General features: G+C 48.9%; 1 protein-coding gene across 5 annotated transcripts in view; it reads right to left on the bottom strand.

Annotated features, from left to right (window-relative positions):
* DAPK2 (death associated protein kinase 2) overlaps window positions 1-16,968 on the bottom strand; it is a 108,078-nt gene that overhangs the window by 37,265 nt on the left and 53,845 nt on the right. For all 5 annotated transcript variants that reach the window (XR_008528423.1, XM_054565307.1, XM_054565306.1 and 2 more), the window contains exons 3-4: window positions 12,316-12,537; window positions 3,054-3,192 (exon numbers count right to left, since the gene is read on the bottom strand). Coding sequence is in view for 4 of the 5 variants with exons in the window: in XM_054565307.1 (XP_054421282.1) it covers window positions 3,054-3,192; window positions 12,316-12,537 (361 nt within the window). In the remaining variant the exon portion in view is untranslated. The remainder of the gene's footprint in view (window positions 1-3,053; window positions 3,193-12,315; window positions 12,538-16,968) is intronic.

Below are 16,968 nucleotides of genomic sequence, written 5' to 3'. Positions count from 1 at the left end.
GCTGGAAAGTGAGAGCAGAGAACAGGTCATGGGTAGGAACGTGGACACCACATGGTTAGCCTGGTTCACTTGGTGAGGCAGAATAAAAGAGAAGAGGAAAACAGAGACCCCTCACTGAGAAGGACGACCAGGAATAAAACTGTATTCATACCAAATGAATTTGATAAAATGGGAGACAATGTGGAACCAAGAAGTCCCCTCTGAGCTGGATCTTTTCTGTGTGATCCCCTCCAGCTGGCAGCAAGTTTCAGCCAGGGGGCACACATACCCCTTTCTGGTTCCAGGGAGTGTCTACCAGTCATGAGGTCACCCCGCTGAGGCCCAGCTACTTGTCACTTCCTGAAGTTGCCTCGCTGGACCCAGGCCACGGACCCACTGGTGGGAAGTCAGAAGGCTCAGAGTCCACACACAACTCTAAGGATAGAAGGCCAGGGTGGGTGTTAGCAGAATCCTCCCCCTACATGCATGCAGGAGAAATCCAGACTGTCTCCAGATTGTGGGAAATGTCCAGACTGAGCCCAGGAGCCAGTCAAGATCCTCCGCCAGCAGCCCAGCCCCACCCAGCAGTCCATTTCAGCTCTCTGCTGGGCAATTGAGAATTGCACTGGCAGGCTTTGTTTACCTAGTTGACTGGGGCCCAAAACACTGTAACAGGAGTTGAATTTTTTTTCCCCTCTATTCTGTGGAGGAAAATAACAACACCAGCTATGATTACAGAGCACCTCTTTGGTATTCAGCACTTCATGCTGCTTCTCTGTAATCCTTACAACAACTCTGCCAGGCAGGTATTACTGTTTGCATTGAAGCTGAAACACTCAGGTTCAGTTGTATCCTGGTACATGGTAGAGGAAGACTCAAATGCTGACCTGGCTAACCCCCAGCTGCCATAGAGGCAAACTAAACAGCACAAACCCGCGGTACTCATGCGCCCTGCGGGCCTCCACAGCTCCTCCTACCTCCACCAGACCCGTTAGCAGCGGTCCCCAAACTTTCTGGCACCAGGGACCTGTTTCGCGGAAGACAATTTTTTCACGGACCAGGTTGCGGGGATGGTTTCAGGATGATTCAAGCGAATTCCATTCAAGTTCACTTCCTGCTGAGCGGCCCAGTTCCTAACAGGCCCTGACCGGAACCAGTCTGAGGCCCAGAGGCTGGGGACCTCTGCATCAGAGAACAGACAAAGGAGCCCATTTTGAGGCCAGTCTGCTGGAGCCAGCAAAGACATGAAAACCAGTCAATTGCCCATAGTATTGCCAGGAAGGAGATACAGATGTAATCCAGGTAGGACGTTTCTTGCTTGGCGTATTACCATGCTGAGGTGCAAGGGTCTGCCCAGGCCACACCCTCCCCAGTGACCCCTACTTTTACTCCTTGACACTTAAGTGAAGCTCTGTAAGATGGCTACCGTTGGAGGAATTCAATATACTGTGGCAATGACAATCAGCCTAAGGAGAGGGGATACACAGCAGGTTCCCTCATGATGTAGAATAAGCAAGGGGGTGAGATCCATATGCCAGAACTGAGCCCACGCTCCAGTGCAGTCACTTGTGACCATGGGCATGCCATAGCCCCTGGATCTGCCCCCCAACCCAGAACTTAGGTGTCATCCAGGACTCTGCCCTCTCCTTCATCTCCCAGATCCAATTAGGCACCTGATCAATCCTCAGATCAGCCTCTGAAATAGGTCTTAAATCTGTCCCCTCCTCAAATTAGTTTGAGAGTTGTTACATCTCACCAGATTAATGCACTAACCTCCTACCTGGGACCCCAGCCTTGAGGCTGCCACCATTGTATCCATCTTTCGGGTAGGAGGGATCCTTCTGAAACATACACCTGCTTACCTCCCTCTCCCCCTGTGCTCACCTGGCCCCCTATATCCCTCAAGGTAAAGTTCCACCTCCTCGGCTGAGCTGCCCCACACTCATCTGCCTCCTGCTCTCCTCTTGACTTCTCCAGCCATTCAGCATATTCACCCTTGTCCGTACTTCCCTGAACGCACTGTGCTATTTGGGAGCCATGCGTGCTGCTGGCTTCTTTTCCTAAGAAAACCCTTCCCTTCTGATAATGCCTGCCCAGCCTGCAAAACCCAACTCAGAGGCCACCTTCTCCAGGAAGCCCTTTCAAGTACCTCAGTCTTACTTAGATGCCCCCTCCTTTGGGTTCCCCAGCCCCACTGTACTTTCCTCTACCACAGCACTTAGAATTGTTGATCCTTCTTTTCTGTGTCCTGCACCTCAGTTGATTCTGTATCTGCAGCAGCATGCAGGCACCCAGCACTGTGCTCGAAACATGACAGGAGTTTCTGAGTAGAAAAATGAGTGGGTCCCCTCCCCAGTAAACAGGTCCCTCTGGTCATGGGTTAGAGCTCTTTATGCTTTGGGTGTCTGTACAGGCTCATCAGTCTGTGCAAAGGAGCTCAGCTACTATGGGAAATGATCATTCTACTTTGACCACAACTCTTGCTTTATGAAGTTCTATGTGGTCACAGTGAACTTTCTTGACAATGAAGAACGGTTACCACAAATGATCAGTGGGTCCTGGAAGCAGTTTGTTGGCTACAGTATGGGGTGGGGGAGGGGAGGGTGGGGGCGGGACGCCAGTGGTCCTGGGCTCCAATGTTTACAACCTCTGATTAAGGGACTCTGGACCACCAGCGCACCTCAATCGTCCCCTCTGAAGGCTTCTAGTTCGCTTCCTCAGCAGTTAGCTCTTGCTTACTGAAACGTCCAATCTTGTTAAATGTGTTTGGTTTCAAGTTTCCTGTCACTGGTCTACTTATTTAAAAATTACACTCCACCTGTTCCTTGAAGATTATGTGGTCTGATTAAGAGATTTCTTGCAGTCCGCCTTTGTGAAGACATCCTAATATGACAAATGAAACTGGGGAGATGGACGCTTTCCTTGGCATTGCTTCTTTCCCAGGAGCTCAGAATTTTCAACTGTAAGATGAGGGAGGAGGGCCACATGGGCACTGACCCCTCTTGGCAATGATATCAGGAGAGATTGGGCCCATTCTTCTAAATTAAGTCTTTTCCCTCACCCCCCTCACTGACCTTGAGATCAAAGTGAGCAATTTTCTTGGCGTGAAGGTAGTTCACCCCATCCAGGATCTGCTTAATGAAGCTGGTGGCTTCTTCCTCACTCAGCGACTCCTTCTGGGCCAGAAAGTCAAATAGCTCTCCTCCGGAGACTCTGCAAGATACCGGCAGGAGAGCCCAGTCAGCCCTGTGTGTCCTGAGGCCAGGCAAATAGCCGCAGCTCCTGAACCTGACCCTTGAGCACCCTGTGCCACAGGATCCCCCCGCTCCTCTCTGGGGCTCTGTCTAGCCAGCACCAGGGGCTGACTTTGCTTCCGTTTGCTGTGTTCTTCCCTTTGGATCCCAAGGGTGAGAACCATCCTGAGGATGTCACCAGAAAGCCCTCTGCTCACGCTCTAGACCCAGGTCCCTGGTTACCATAAATGTCACCTCTCCCCTATATGTGACTGAAGTGGCAGAGGGCAGAAACAAGTGCTGTAGGATGACAAAGAGTAACATATGCAGGGCCAGACACTGGAGACCTGGGTTCCAACCTAGTCCTGCCACTGACCTTGGACAACTCACTGACCCCCTCCAGGCCAGCCTCAGTTTCCTCGCCTGTGAAACAAGCAGATTGAGCAAGACAGCTCCTAAAGCCCCTTTCTTTGAAGTTATAAAAGATGGCCTAATTTAAACATAAAGACTCATTAATTATATTCATCTCTAAAAACTATAAAATACTACTTTTGTCCTCACGTTCCGCACTCTTGCACCTTATAGTTGATGTGATAGGAATGGAAACCCACAGAGTAAACAGAATCTCCCCTGTAAATCTGTAAATACTAGTTTATAGTTTTATCTGAATTAGGGATTTAGGAGTGCCAGATAAAACAGGAGGTTTTTATTTGCTAAACCTGGCAACCCTCTGACAGATGGTGAGGTATCCAGCCAGCATGTGTTTCCCTGGGGCTGGGACAGAGCCAAGAGTCACCCCAGGAAAAGGTCTCCAGAAGGGACCTGGGCCAAGCGGTCCAGGAATTCAGGATCACCTAGAGAACTTATTCAAAATGCATATTTCCAGGTCCCACCACCACAGGCCCTACCAAAATACATTCTTGAGCAGCAGAGCCTTGGAACCTATAGTTTTACAATAACAACAACATAATAGTGTTAACATTCATTGAATACTTACTTGGTGTATAATGAATCCTGCATGCACATTATCTAATTTAATCATCACAGTACCCTATGAGTTAAGTACTATTACTTTACTACTTCACAGCTGAAGAAATAGTGATTCCAAGAGGTTAAGTGGCTTGCCCAAGGTCACACAGCTAGTAAGTGGCAGAATCAGGATTCAAACCCACGCAGAATGACTCTCAACCACTATGTCATACTGAGTGTCCTAGGATGATTCTTATTTGGCCAGAGTGGTTTCGGTCCCAGTTTTGGGAATCACTGTTTGCCACCTAGTCTGTTCTAAGTAAAGAACATAAAAGTCTTCTTTCTCCTTTCTTTAAAAATATCTGGAAGCACAACTGGACTCACTAGTCATTCTTAGCGTCATGAAACTAGAATAACAAAACTTGAGGTAGTACAATAGGAAGTACACAGCAACACCTACGAAGTATTGCCACTTAAAAAAAGTCAACCCTATATCTGCTTAAGCTTCTTGTTCTGTGCTGTCCCACAGAACTTCCTGCAGAGATGGAAATACCCTCCACACATGCTGTCCACCGCAGCAGCCACTAGTCCCATGTGGCTGCTGAGCATCTGAAATGTGGCTAGTGCAACTGAGGAACTGAATTTTAAATTTTATTTTACTTTAATTCACTTTAATTAACAAAGTGAAGTGATATGAAATATTTTCCTCTAAACACAACTGTATTGCTTTGGTAGGATTGCATTTCACCCTAAACGTTGCATTGCTAATAAACTGAGATATGCTGTAAGCATAAAATACTTATCCATTGGGTTTTGAAAATGCAGTATAAAAGAAGAGTATACAATATCTCATTAATGACGTTTATGTTGATTACATGTTAAAATAATATTTTGTATATATTGTGTTAAATAAAATACTATTAAAATTAATTCACCTATTTCTTTTTACTTCTTATTCAGAAAATCTAAAATTGCATGTGTGGTTTGTTTTACATTTCTGTTGAACAATGCCAATAAGAAGGGTGTCTAGTTCAGCTCTAACTCCTAGTTTACAGGAAATACTGGAGACAGAGGAACAAGTTAAAGCCACGAGGAAGGACTAAGCCAAATCCAGACTGTGAGAAAATCAACGGGAAAAATGACCTAGTTTTTCCAACAAATCACTGGAATCAAAAAAGAGGGAGGAGGACTGCTGTAGAATAAAAGAGATATAGGAGACAAAAGAAACAAATGCAATAAGGGGACATCATTTGGATGCTAATTCAAGTGAAACAACGATAAAAAGACACCGGTGGGCCGTCGGAGAACACCATTATTTCCTGGAGCACAGGCAGCCTTGCCTGGATGATTCTGTCATGTGGAATAAATACGTAATGACCTCATTTTTTTAAAACCGTCATCAGTTAGAGATACGTTCTAAAGTATTTACATGTAAAATGACACAATGTCTGTCTTTAAAATAGCCAAAAATTTCAAATTTAATATTTGAAATTTAATAATATTAATAATAAAATGTTAAAAGAGGCAAACAGTGGGAATGGGGGGAATAAGAATTTTATATGAAACAAGATTGGCAAAATGTTGATGACTCAAAGCTGAGGGACGGCCGCATGAGGGTTCTTTACATTATTCTCTCTACTTTTGTATTTGTTTGAAATTCTCCAAAATAGAAGTTAATAACAAACTACCAGGGAAAGAGGCTCCATGTTCTCCCTTGGCCAACCTCCTACACAATGAGTATCACCATGTGGAAGTTCTTCCATAACAGATGAAGACACTGAGGCCCATGGGAGGGGAAGTGGCCATGCAAGGTGTCCCAGCAAGGGGGTGCCTGGTCAAGACCATGTCCAAGCCCTGGCCACACTCTAAAGTTATGTCCACGTACTAGCGCGTGCGTGGGACTAGTTGCCCTAACTTGCTCAGCAATGTGTCTCAGACATTGGGGGTAACGAGAAGGTCTACATGCTAGGCTTGTTCTGACGAGCAAATTAGCCAGCGCACCGAGCAGGGTTCTCAGCCCAGAGACTGGCACAGGACAGCGCTCCACCACCTCCATCCGTGGGGACTTCTGTTACAGTGTTATTATTTGTGTTACATGTGGTTAGCATGGGCTCAAGTGGTGGGAGAAAGTGCCGGGAACACAGTGAGACTTGGGCGGGGCCTGGACGGAGGAATGAGGACAGGTGCAACAGGCAGAGGAACAGCACAATAAAGGCCCAGAGATGGGGACAAGCATGGGGCATGTATGTGGCATTAAGTCCCCTGTGCACTGGCCAGATTTGGAATGAGGAGAAGGCCTGCGGAATACTGCTTCTGCCATTTACTAGCAAGTCACTCTCCCCCTCCGTCTTTTCTCATCTGTCAAACGAAGCTAAAAATATCTCCCTTAAGTAGATGGACAAATGTCAGAAGTATATGTTCCTGCTGGAATGTGAGCTCCTCAAGGGCAGGAGCCATGAATCAGGCATGAGTTAGACTTTCTGTCTAGTGTCTACCACATAATAGATGCTGAGTAAATATTTAGAGAAAGAGAAAAGGAGCAGAAAAGAGAGAAGGGGAAGGTGAAAGGGGGAAGAGAAGGCGAGACCAGATGGCACATGCGAGTGTATTGCCTGTGTATCTGAGTGCATTGCGAGCATATCTGAGCCCCTCTACTCAGAGTGAGCTGGATGTGGCCCACAGCGGCTGCCTGGGTGTGTGGGACGAGGCTGGTGCACTATTTCCCCACGTGTCCCATGGGTGAGGTCATTCTCTGTCCCCTGCCCCAGGGCAGGGCTGGACCTGGAGCTCCCTGGCAGTTGCTGAAGGAGTAACCCTAAGTCTGCTCTGCAGGCCCAGGTCAAAGAGCCAGGACAGTGGCCCCAATCCTCCCTCAACACAGACTCTACCTTCACCTTGGGGTGGGGAGTATGAGAGTTCCAGAGCCCAGCTTTCCTTCTTGTAAAACAGAAATAAGAAGAAAAAAAAAAAAGTCTAATGGCCTGCTTTAGAGGGAGGAGTGGGAAGAATCTTGTAAAACTGGACAAGTGCTATGAGATCCTCAGTCAAATCCTTGGGTAAACACCATGCACTGCGTCATCACAGCGGTAACAGCGGTAGAAGGGTTCATCTAGAGTTTATTCAGTTTGCCACCTGTGCCACGTGCTTCCTCAAGCAGTCTTCACTCGAGACTCACATCCACCCTGAGGGGTAGATGGAATTTCTGTCCTGATTTTTCAAATGAGAAAACTGAGGTCCCCAAGAGAACAAGTGCCTGGCCCAAAGTCACACAGCTAGTAAGTGGCAGAACCATGATTTAGACACAGGTCTTCTCGGCTCCAGCCCACCCCGTTATACAGCCAGAGTTGCTGAGGCAGGGAGGGAAGCGCACAGCCAGCCCAAGTGCGGGGCAAGTCCTCTGGGGTCGCCACTCAGCAGCGCCGTCCCAGCATCTCACCGGGTACCATCCTCTGTCTGTCTGTCTCCCCAGCTAGAATGTCTTTGCTTTCACAGCACCTTGTGCAAGGAAGACAGTCAACAGAAGGTAGGTGAATAAAAGAACAAATGAAAGAAAAAAATTAAAATATGAAGATGACATAGAATAGATCATACAGAAGTGGGAACTTGGTGTTTTCAAGAGACCTGTCCAAATGCCCTTTGCAAATTTTCAAATTAATAGTGTCCCCCTCTGAAACACACAGGACCCAGCAGCCCTTGCTTTTTAATACTCCCAGACCCTGCTGGGTCCTGTGAGGCTGTGGTCTTGGGCATCTCTTACTATTCCTACCTTAAATGGAATGCTGCACACACATAAAAGCATATCATGGTAATGGGGATGTGTCCGGTCACCCAAAGCCCTTGACGTGAAGGCTACGCGATGACTTTGGGGGACAGTAATCAGCCGTTCTGTTTGAAGGTGTGATCTGGGCAGGAAACTTGGTGAGACCATGTCTCCTTTGAATGAAGAAGGGAATAGCCACAGTGGCCCTTAGAATCTCCCCCAGAGACTCAGAAAGGTGGAAGGCTGATGACCTGCCACCAAGTCCCAGACACCCACGCTGGAGACACTCACATCAATGCTCAGGCAAGTCTTCTCAAGGGTGCGTTCATTTCCCTCCCAAAGGAGTGTCTCCCACAGGCTGCTCAGCCCCGAGACCTCTTTGCTGCAGCCATTCCCCACATCCTCCCGAGTTTCTCTCCTCTCACATCTCAAACCTGTTTACCTTGCAGATGGAAAGCAAAGCCTAATAACCTGGGCCTCCTCTGCTCTCCCTCCAGAGTCTGACCTCTGCCTCCCTTCTCCCTGCAGGTGGATCTCCCTGCTAGAAACACTTTTCAGAACTCCTTGAGGAGCGTGTGTTCAAATGACCTGTAGACAGTGATTTGAAGAATGTGGACGGCGCTACCAGGGCCCAGAAAGCCGGACTCCACTCGGGGAACTGGGCAGCACTGCCTCCCCCTGGAGCCCTCTGCCAGGCCATTCTTTGGTATGCAACTGCCGAAGGTGCCGCTTCCCACCAGCTCAGAGTCAAGGAGGCCCCAGGGTGACCGGGGCCTGGGATGCGAGGCCCGCCCAACCCACCCAGGGCAGACGTACATTTTTCAGAGCAAGCTTCACATGTGACATGAATTAATCTACTGAGATTTTGAAAATATTCTTTACACCATACAGAAGTCAACTTATTTGGACAAGTAAACCCTTCCTAGCCTGGACTTCAACAGTCCTGACCAGTGGCAGCTACTGCTAAGGAGGTTATGCTTGAGGCAATCAGCCGAAAGGGACTCAGATCAGGGCTGGATATGTCCTCCTAGGGCTGGCCGCTTTAGCCGAACTCAGGAAGAATCCCACACCAGACAACAGGTGCTGAGGGGCAGTGGTATCAGCGTAGAGCCATCCATGCACCTGCAAATTGTAACAGCATGTGGGCACTAATACCAGGTTTAATTACTGGGCAAACCCACTAACCTAGTAGGGCACAGTGATGAACAGGAGGCCAAAGCCTCCTGATCAGCCCAGCAGGAGTCACCAAGTCCAAACACAAAAGCCCACAGAAAGCCTTTCTCTCCCAGGAGGTCCTCCCTCTCACTCCCTGGTCGTGCGTGGTTCAGGCAGTCTTAGCACCGCCCAGCCTTCTGTGCAGACAGGCACCCTGAGAGCAGTAAGACAGCTTGAAAATAAAGGAGGAGACAGAGAAACTGGGAACAGACGGAACTCAACAAACACAGCAGCTCAAGCAAGACACAGGAGCACCAGTGTGACAACTGATGTTATGAACGGTGAAAGTTCACAGGAAGAGGGCACAGATCGGTTGGTTACACGAGCCCTGCTGGGAGAAACACGGATATCTCAAGGGCATCCCCGACCCCAACTCCTTGGGGTTCTGGAACAGGGAGAAACAAACAATTTCCCCAGCAGTTATAGAAACATCAGTTAAAATGACAACAAAGTATCATTTTATAACTATACAGGGCAATAAGTAATGAACCCTGTTTTAAAACAAGAAGCCTGGGCTAGCAACGCTGCAGGCAAACGGGAACGCCGCTATGTCGCCGGTGGTGCTGGTTAGCCATCCTATGAAAGGGAGGATATCAGGAGCCCTAAAAATGTCAGCCTCGTCATCCCAGTCCTGAGGATTTGTCTGAAAAAACTAATTCGAAAGAAAAGGGGAAAATTATGGGAAGAAAGTTGTTTTATGGCAGTAAAATTTATAATGATTAAAAGCTGGAAAATAAAAACGAAACGACCGGCAAGAGGGAAAGACAGGTATGTAATTTAATGAAATGATAAAGTCAGTTAAAAGGAAAAAAGCTACTTACGGGATTATGTTAACTGGGGAAAAAGTAGAGTAGGAAATTCTATAGGTACAGTGATAGTATACAAATAGATAAAGACTGAAAGAAACCACACACACACAAAAAAATAGCTGTGTTTGGGTGGTAGGGTTATGAATGTAATTTCTTTTCAGTTGCTGCAAAGTTTTTTTGATAATAGACTTTTTGAAGATGTGTCCTGGACTTCCCAGTGAAGGTGGGCTTGTCACTCTCTGCCGTGACTCAGTGTGCCAACTGCTGACCCTTAGCCTTGGGGCATGTCACACCGTGGGCTGTCCACGTGGATGGCCATCCTGTGGGAACCCACAGGCTTGCCTGGGCCAGGCAGGTGCACACACCAACTAGTCCAGCCGGTTGAGAGAGAAATACAGAGGACACTGGAATTAGAGAAGGGGCGAACGTGAGCAACACTATGCATTTAAACATTGAGATGATGATTTAAGAATCAAATGTGAGAGCATGCAAATGCCCATCTGACACATAAATCTATATCCTGGCCACACCAAAGCATCATTCTCAAGTTAGAGTGACCTCAAATGCCAGGTGGTCCACCCCACCTGTAGGCAGGTTAAGGATGGCTGCCTGGTTTACAAATGAGATCTGAAGCTCACGAGGATAAGGCCACTTTTCCCAAGGTCATGAAGTCAAGGAAGACAGATGCCACCACTCCTCTGCTAACTGGCAGATGCATCCATGCCTATGAGGCTCAGAACCTTGTCAACATAGTGTCTTGCTGCTTGACTGGGCACAGCTACTGTGGCTTGTGCCACAGCACAACTCAAACTCTCTTGTCTGCCAGAGTCCCACATTCCCATTCCATGGAGACACCTCCGAGAGCGACAATCCCTGAGAACTTGGTGGCACCTATCCAGGTTCCAAAAGGATGGGCCAGCATAAGCCCACCCTACCTCCTGCTCACAGCTGTCTGTGCAAGCAGCACGGGTCCAAGTCCTGAGTCAGCTGACCTGGGCTGTAGCCTGGGATAAATTAACATTTTGTTTAGAGTTTATAACTTTGCCTGGGTTAACCTCTAACCCCACTTAGATCACCCTAGAATTTATATGGTTTGTGTGATGCCTATGTTGTAATTTGCCAGGTGTCACAGAAAGACCAGGAGGGAATCAGCTAAAACTCCTTCCATAACAACTGCACTCTCCGACATTGACGATTTCCAGGACGGTTTCTCAGGAACAAGCCCAGGATGTTTCGCAGGACCAGGAGGTGAACCAGCTGAAACCGCCTGAGACCAGCTGACACAGCTGGAAAGACCCTCTAGTGACCTTCTCATGAACTTTTCTCATTATAATACTACATCTCTAACCAGAGGTGGAGATTTTCCACCATTTTTGAATATGCGATGTATGTATAGCCATGTTTTCTAACTGCTTATGCCCGGAATGTCCCCACCTATACATGCAATAACAAAGCTCACCTTGATGTTTATACATGATTTCCCCCAATAAAGATGGATCAGATGCTTTGCTCGAGGAATACACTATTCTGGGAGCAACCCCCAGTGTGTTCCTTGCTTATAAGCTCACAATAATGTTCCTTTTCATAAAATCATTTCAGAGTTGTCTCTTGGCTGGCAACTGTTGAGAGTTTGGGCTGAGTTTGGTCCCGTAACACCACTTTCTGGCTAACAGATATGATAAGTGACCTGGTCTCTCAGTGTTCTTGTTGGTAAAATGGGGCTAAGAAGAGTCTCCGTGTGACAAGATTATTATGAGGAATAAATGAGGTAAGAGCTGTGCTTGGCACAGTGAATGCAAAGGAAACTCTCTGTGTTAGTAGAACACTTCCCTCATCACAGTCCCTATGAGAACTGAACAGATGGCACGCATAAAACATGTGGCAAATGCTCTCTAAATAATAGTTATTATAAGTATAAAGGTGTGACAGCACAAATTCCAGGAAAGGGCAGGAGAAGGGCTTTGCAAAGCCTAAAGGATGTTTGTTCTTCCCTTGAGCATAGAATGGACCCCTGCCGGACAGTCTCCCCTACTCCGCTCTCTCCCTTCCTCCCTCCATCTCCCACCTGCTTACCAGCTGGGAAATGGCCCGAGCATCAGCCATGCCTTCCCTTTGATCCTCAGGCCCCAATGAAAACCAGACCTAAACCATTGCCCTCTGTCCCTGCTGCTTGGTCCCTGCTTTGGCCCAGGTTTTGAAGGAGTAACTGAGGGAAACCACCCACCGCTGACTTCACCGCTTCTGGGCCGAGCTTAGGTCTGGCTGCTGGTCCCCTCCGGGATCTGAGGCTGGAGCTTCCGCCGCCCCGCCTGCCCCTGCTGCCCACCATGGGCCCCAACAGCCCACTCACAGCTCCAGGATGAGCACCACGTCGGTGCGGTTCTCGAAGACGTCGTGCAGCGTGATGATGTTGGGATGCAGCAGCTGCCGCAGGATGCTCACCTCCCGCTCGATCTCCTCCCTGCACACACCCCGCCGGCTGGCCCGGCTCTGCCGCTTCTTGATGAATTTGGCTGCGTACTCCAGCCCGGTGCTCTTCTCCTGGCACTTCTTCACAATGGCAAACTGGCCGCTGTGGGGACACAGACTCACACAATTAGGGTATCACTGTGGCCATCAGAGAAGTGACCCGACTGTCAGCCCCCAGGCAACACTCATTCAGAGTCACTCTGCCAGAGCAGGACAAACCCCGCCGCCGGCCAGCATCCCCACCTGGCCATCAAACGGTGGCTGAGATGGGGCAGGTCCTGAGCTTCCCTTCTGTTCATGAGAATCCTGAAGGAATGTTAGTGCTATCATTTCCAGTGTGCAGACGTGAACACTGAGGCCCTGAAAGCTTACTGATTTCATCAAAATGACACAGCCTTGTCATTCCAAAGCCTCAGCTAGAACCGATTCACCAAACGAAATCACAATGTCCAGAGGCTTATACTATGTAATGAAAAGATTAAAAGGGAAAAACAAAAAAAAAAAGACCAGCATGGTCAAAATACTAACTGTAACAATCATCCCGTTGATACTCCCATATCTGGATACAAGTACAGACTCATCCATTTGGAATTGCGAGGTGACAAACAGCTTCATACGCTCATTTTTGCCCCTTTGCATCCAATCCCTTCCCAACAAATAAAATCTCAGGTACCTGGCATAAACCAAGCAGCTTGACAGTAGGGGGACTGAACAAATAATGCAGATGACGCACTTAAGGTAAAGGTAGGTCCAGAGGCTATGCAGGCTGGGTTGATGGGGGGGTCCTGGTGGGGGCGGAGGCAGCCCAGCGCTGTCAATAACTATGGTGGGAGTTCATCACGGTGAGAGTGCTGGTGGGACCGTAGAGTTGTAAAATGTTTGGAAACTGAGGCGCAGAAGTCAAGTCACTCTCCTGAGGTCATCCCAGAGTTAATGGCAAAGCCAGGCCCCAGAGATGGGCACATAGCCCACCATCCACAAAGCCTCTATGATGCAGGGGTCAGGGCTGAACCTGGAAATCCTTCAGTCTGTGGATCAAGGTAGTAACTGTAACGTGGCATCCAAGCCAGGGCGGCAGGCGGCTCTGAGCCAGCATCCCTGAGTGCTCGCACCGTCCCCTGGGAGGGGTGGCAGCCTCTGCTTCACCATCTCAGTCCAGGCAACCGGTGGGGTCAGTTCTAAGTCCCTGGAGACTGCCCCGTGGCCACCCCTCCTGGGGGTCCTCTCACTCCCCTTGCACCATTTTCCACCATTGCCCCCTGTATTCTTGCTGCCCACAATGCCCACGGCTTGAGACAGAACTCAGAAAGTCTTAGGTTAAGCTTAGTGGCTTAAAAAGGGCCCACCAAACTCCACACGTAGGATGTACTCTCTTAGTGGCTCTGGGGAAGAGCTAAACAATGAAATGTTCGGGAGACGTGCCTCAACCTCAGAAAATAGCACTGCATCTAAACTATTCCATTACTAAATAATACTCAGTGAGGCAAGCTTCAAAATAAATCCAAGTGACCCAATAAATAAATAAATAAATAAATAAAATTCCAATAAAGAAAGCAAGGACTAAACATGCCAACCTGCTATGGCAACCACCTTAGAGATGCCACCAGACACACACCCTCCACTCAGTGCTGGCTGAGCTTCTGCTCTGTGCCAGGCTCTGTGTTGGACAATCGAGGGCAGGGACCAAAGGCCCAGACAACAGGTACAGAGGGAGCTCTGGGGAGGGAGAGGGCCCTGGAGCCAGGGCTGGGCAGAGAAGGCTTGGCAGAGCCAAATTTACATTACATTGTCCACTAATGTTAAAGTTTCAGCTATTTATGCGCCGGCATTGGCTCCAGTCTGTCCACACACCCGGCTGACGCAGGTGGAGTGAAGCCAGTCCTCCAGAAGCCAGCGTGAATACATTCGGCAAGATCCCTAACACAGCTGGCGGCTTGGAACCACTTTGGGCCTCGGGGACATCAGGTCCTTCAATGAGTGCCAGCAAACACTTGACGAAGCTTCTAGTCCGGGCGGCTGTGAGTCTCAGCGTCAGGACGGCGGAGCTCCTCTCCTCCCTCTCTGATGCCTCCAGAGCCCGGCGTCAGCAGTCCTGAAGGCAGACAAGCTCCCCCTTTCCAGTAGACTGATGAGAAACCAAAGCTTAAGGATTTTAAGCAATTCGTAGAAGCTTACAAAGTACAGAGGTGGAGGCACAGGGTTTTTATAAAGCAGAAATAAATATTCCAGGTGACCTTGACGTAGCTTCCCCTATTCTTAGGAGGGAAACAAAGGCATTTTTTAATATCACGTGCCTAAAAAAATTCCTCTGACTCTCAGAAAGCAAGTGTTTGCTTTTCCTGGTGGAGTTCTCTCTTCATGAGAGCAGCTGTGGCAGTAAGAGGGGCCTGGGGTCAGGCCTAACTTGCAGGCATCTTCTTCCAGCCAAAGGAGGTATTTTGAGAGGGGGTGACCGACTGGGACTCCAACGCCAGGCAACAGCACTCATCTCCCCTCTCTCCGCGAGGTGGGGTCCTCCACTCAGCCTCCCCGGGAGCCTCAGGAGAGCCAAGGCCACGTGCTGGTTTTCCTCTCTCCTTGGGCTGTTACTGGGAAGAGTAGAGAACATGCCCCACTAGGGCCAAGCCCCGGCTTCAAGGTCTGGGTCAGAGCTGGCACTGTCACCCAGGGCAAGAGGCTACCTGCTTGGAGTATCAGTTTCCTCATCTGCAAAATGGGAATTGTGAAGACTGGAAATATCTGTAATGCTGGCCCATAGCCGGCACTAAGAAGTGGTCGCTATTATGACAACTGGTTTGTGGCTCACGTGAAGGCTGAGTAAGAGGCATTAGTCACAGAAGCCACTAATTTAAATGGCCTGCAACGTGTGGCCAGGGAATCAGTGTGATTTTAAAAGCCCTCCTGATGATTCCAGCCCACGGCCAGCTGGAGGGACCTCTCTGTTCTGAGCAATTAGACAATTCTCTCCATCCTTCGAGCAGTGGTTCTCAACTCTGGCTGCACCTTGGAATCACACGGGGAATTTAGAACTACTGGTGCCTGGGTGGCATCTCCAGAGATAACTGCTCTCCTGGTCTGGGCCGCAGCCTGGGACTAGAGATACAGCAGGTCCTTGCATAATGTCATTTGATTGTAACAAATGATGAGATGCTGTTGAAATTTAACTCTTATTATAGCAATTAGCCTATGGTAAAAATTGGTTTCTGTACATGGTGTAAAATTAAGTGAGTCTGACTTTAAATGACATTGAGGGAGGACACAACAGTGCTTAAAAGCTCCCTTGTGACTCTGATGGGCAGCCAGGGCCAAGAAACACCGACTTACAGCAGTTCTCTGGTTATCTCCGCTTTACAGAAGAAGACACCACGCAGCTGTTACTCATTTTATTCCTCATCCTTTTCCTTACCCTCTCCATGCATTCTTTGATCTGACAGGGAGGGAAGGAGAAAGGGAAGTGAGAGGGGAGTGTTGTCTTTCCCACCAGCATAGTTTTCGCTTTGAGAGGTTCTCAATCTAACTGCCCCAACATTTATTTGGAAATTGAGAAAGAAAGTTACCCTGGGCCTTGAGGAAGAGCAGGCATGGAAGTCTGCATTCAGGCACGCCCTGGTCACTGTACCCAGAGCAGACACACAAAGGCCGGCAGACGCATGGGCAGGTGAAACCAGCGACAGTGGTGGGCCCTTGTCTGCGCATCAGAAAGGCTCCAAAGCCGGAAGTGCAGGCCCCACGGTGCAGAGGTCGCCCAGCTAGGCTACAGGGCCAGGGGTGACAGTGAGGGTCCCTCTAACGTTGGGACAGAGCCACCCAGGGCCGCATCCAATCATTAATGAAGATCGTTGCCAACACTAATTCAAAAGTTATGAGAATGCTTAAACAGTGAAACACGTATGCAAAACACACACGTTTCCCCCTCCTACTGTAACAGTCAGTACTTAACCCACAGTCAAATGCAGCAAAGGATTGGTAATTAGGAGGCCTGATTCCTGGTCCTGACCTGCCGTCAAAGCTTCATGGGCTAGGACAAGGAACCTCAAAAAGTTTCCTCTTAGAAAGAGCCTGAGACAACTCTGAACAAAAACGAGGGCTTTCCCTTCACTCTCCAAATTCCTAGCTCTGAGCTGGTGTCCAGAGACTTCTAAGTTCTAGTCAAAGCCCCAACTGGCCATGGCCCTGGGCAGTCTATTCAATTCCCAGGGCCTCAGTCCCTTTCCTTGTCAGATGGGGATGAGAAAACCTGGCCTGCGCACCTCACAGGGCTGGTGGGGAAATCACGAGATGATGCCTGAGAAAGGACTTCACCATCCAGCACTGTACAAAGGCAGGAGGCGTGGGCGGGTGGAACCCTGCGCCTGAGGCTGGCTTGGGCTTGCAGAAGTCACGTAGGCAGGCAGTAAATCCGCAAGTCACAGAAACTGCCTGCTCTGCTTCTGCCAGCACGCTGTTCTGCAATTATGTGAGGAACACAACCCTCTTCCCAGGGGGAGAGCTCAGCTCCTCACTCACTCAGCGCCCTGGACAGAGCAGGCTGCGT

This window comes from Pteronotus mesoamericanus, unplaced genomic scaffold (genome assembly GCF_021234165.1).
Source record: "Pteronotus mesoamericanus isolate MK-2021 breed Mesoamerican mustached bat unplaced genomic scaffold, CSHL_Meso_final contig_164, whole genome shotgun sequence".
Lineage (NCBI taxonomy): Eukaryota > Metazoa > Chordata > Mammalia > Chiroptera > Mormoopidae > Pteronotus > Pteronotus mesoamericanus.
This window is presented reverse-complemented; position numbering and strand designations above follow the sequence as displayed.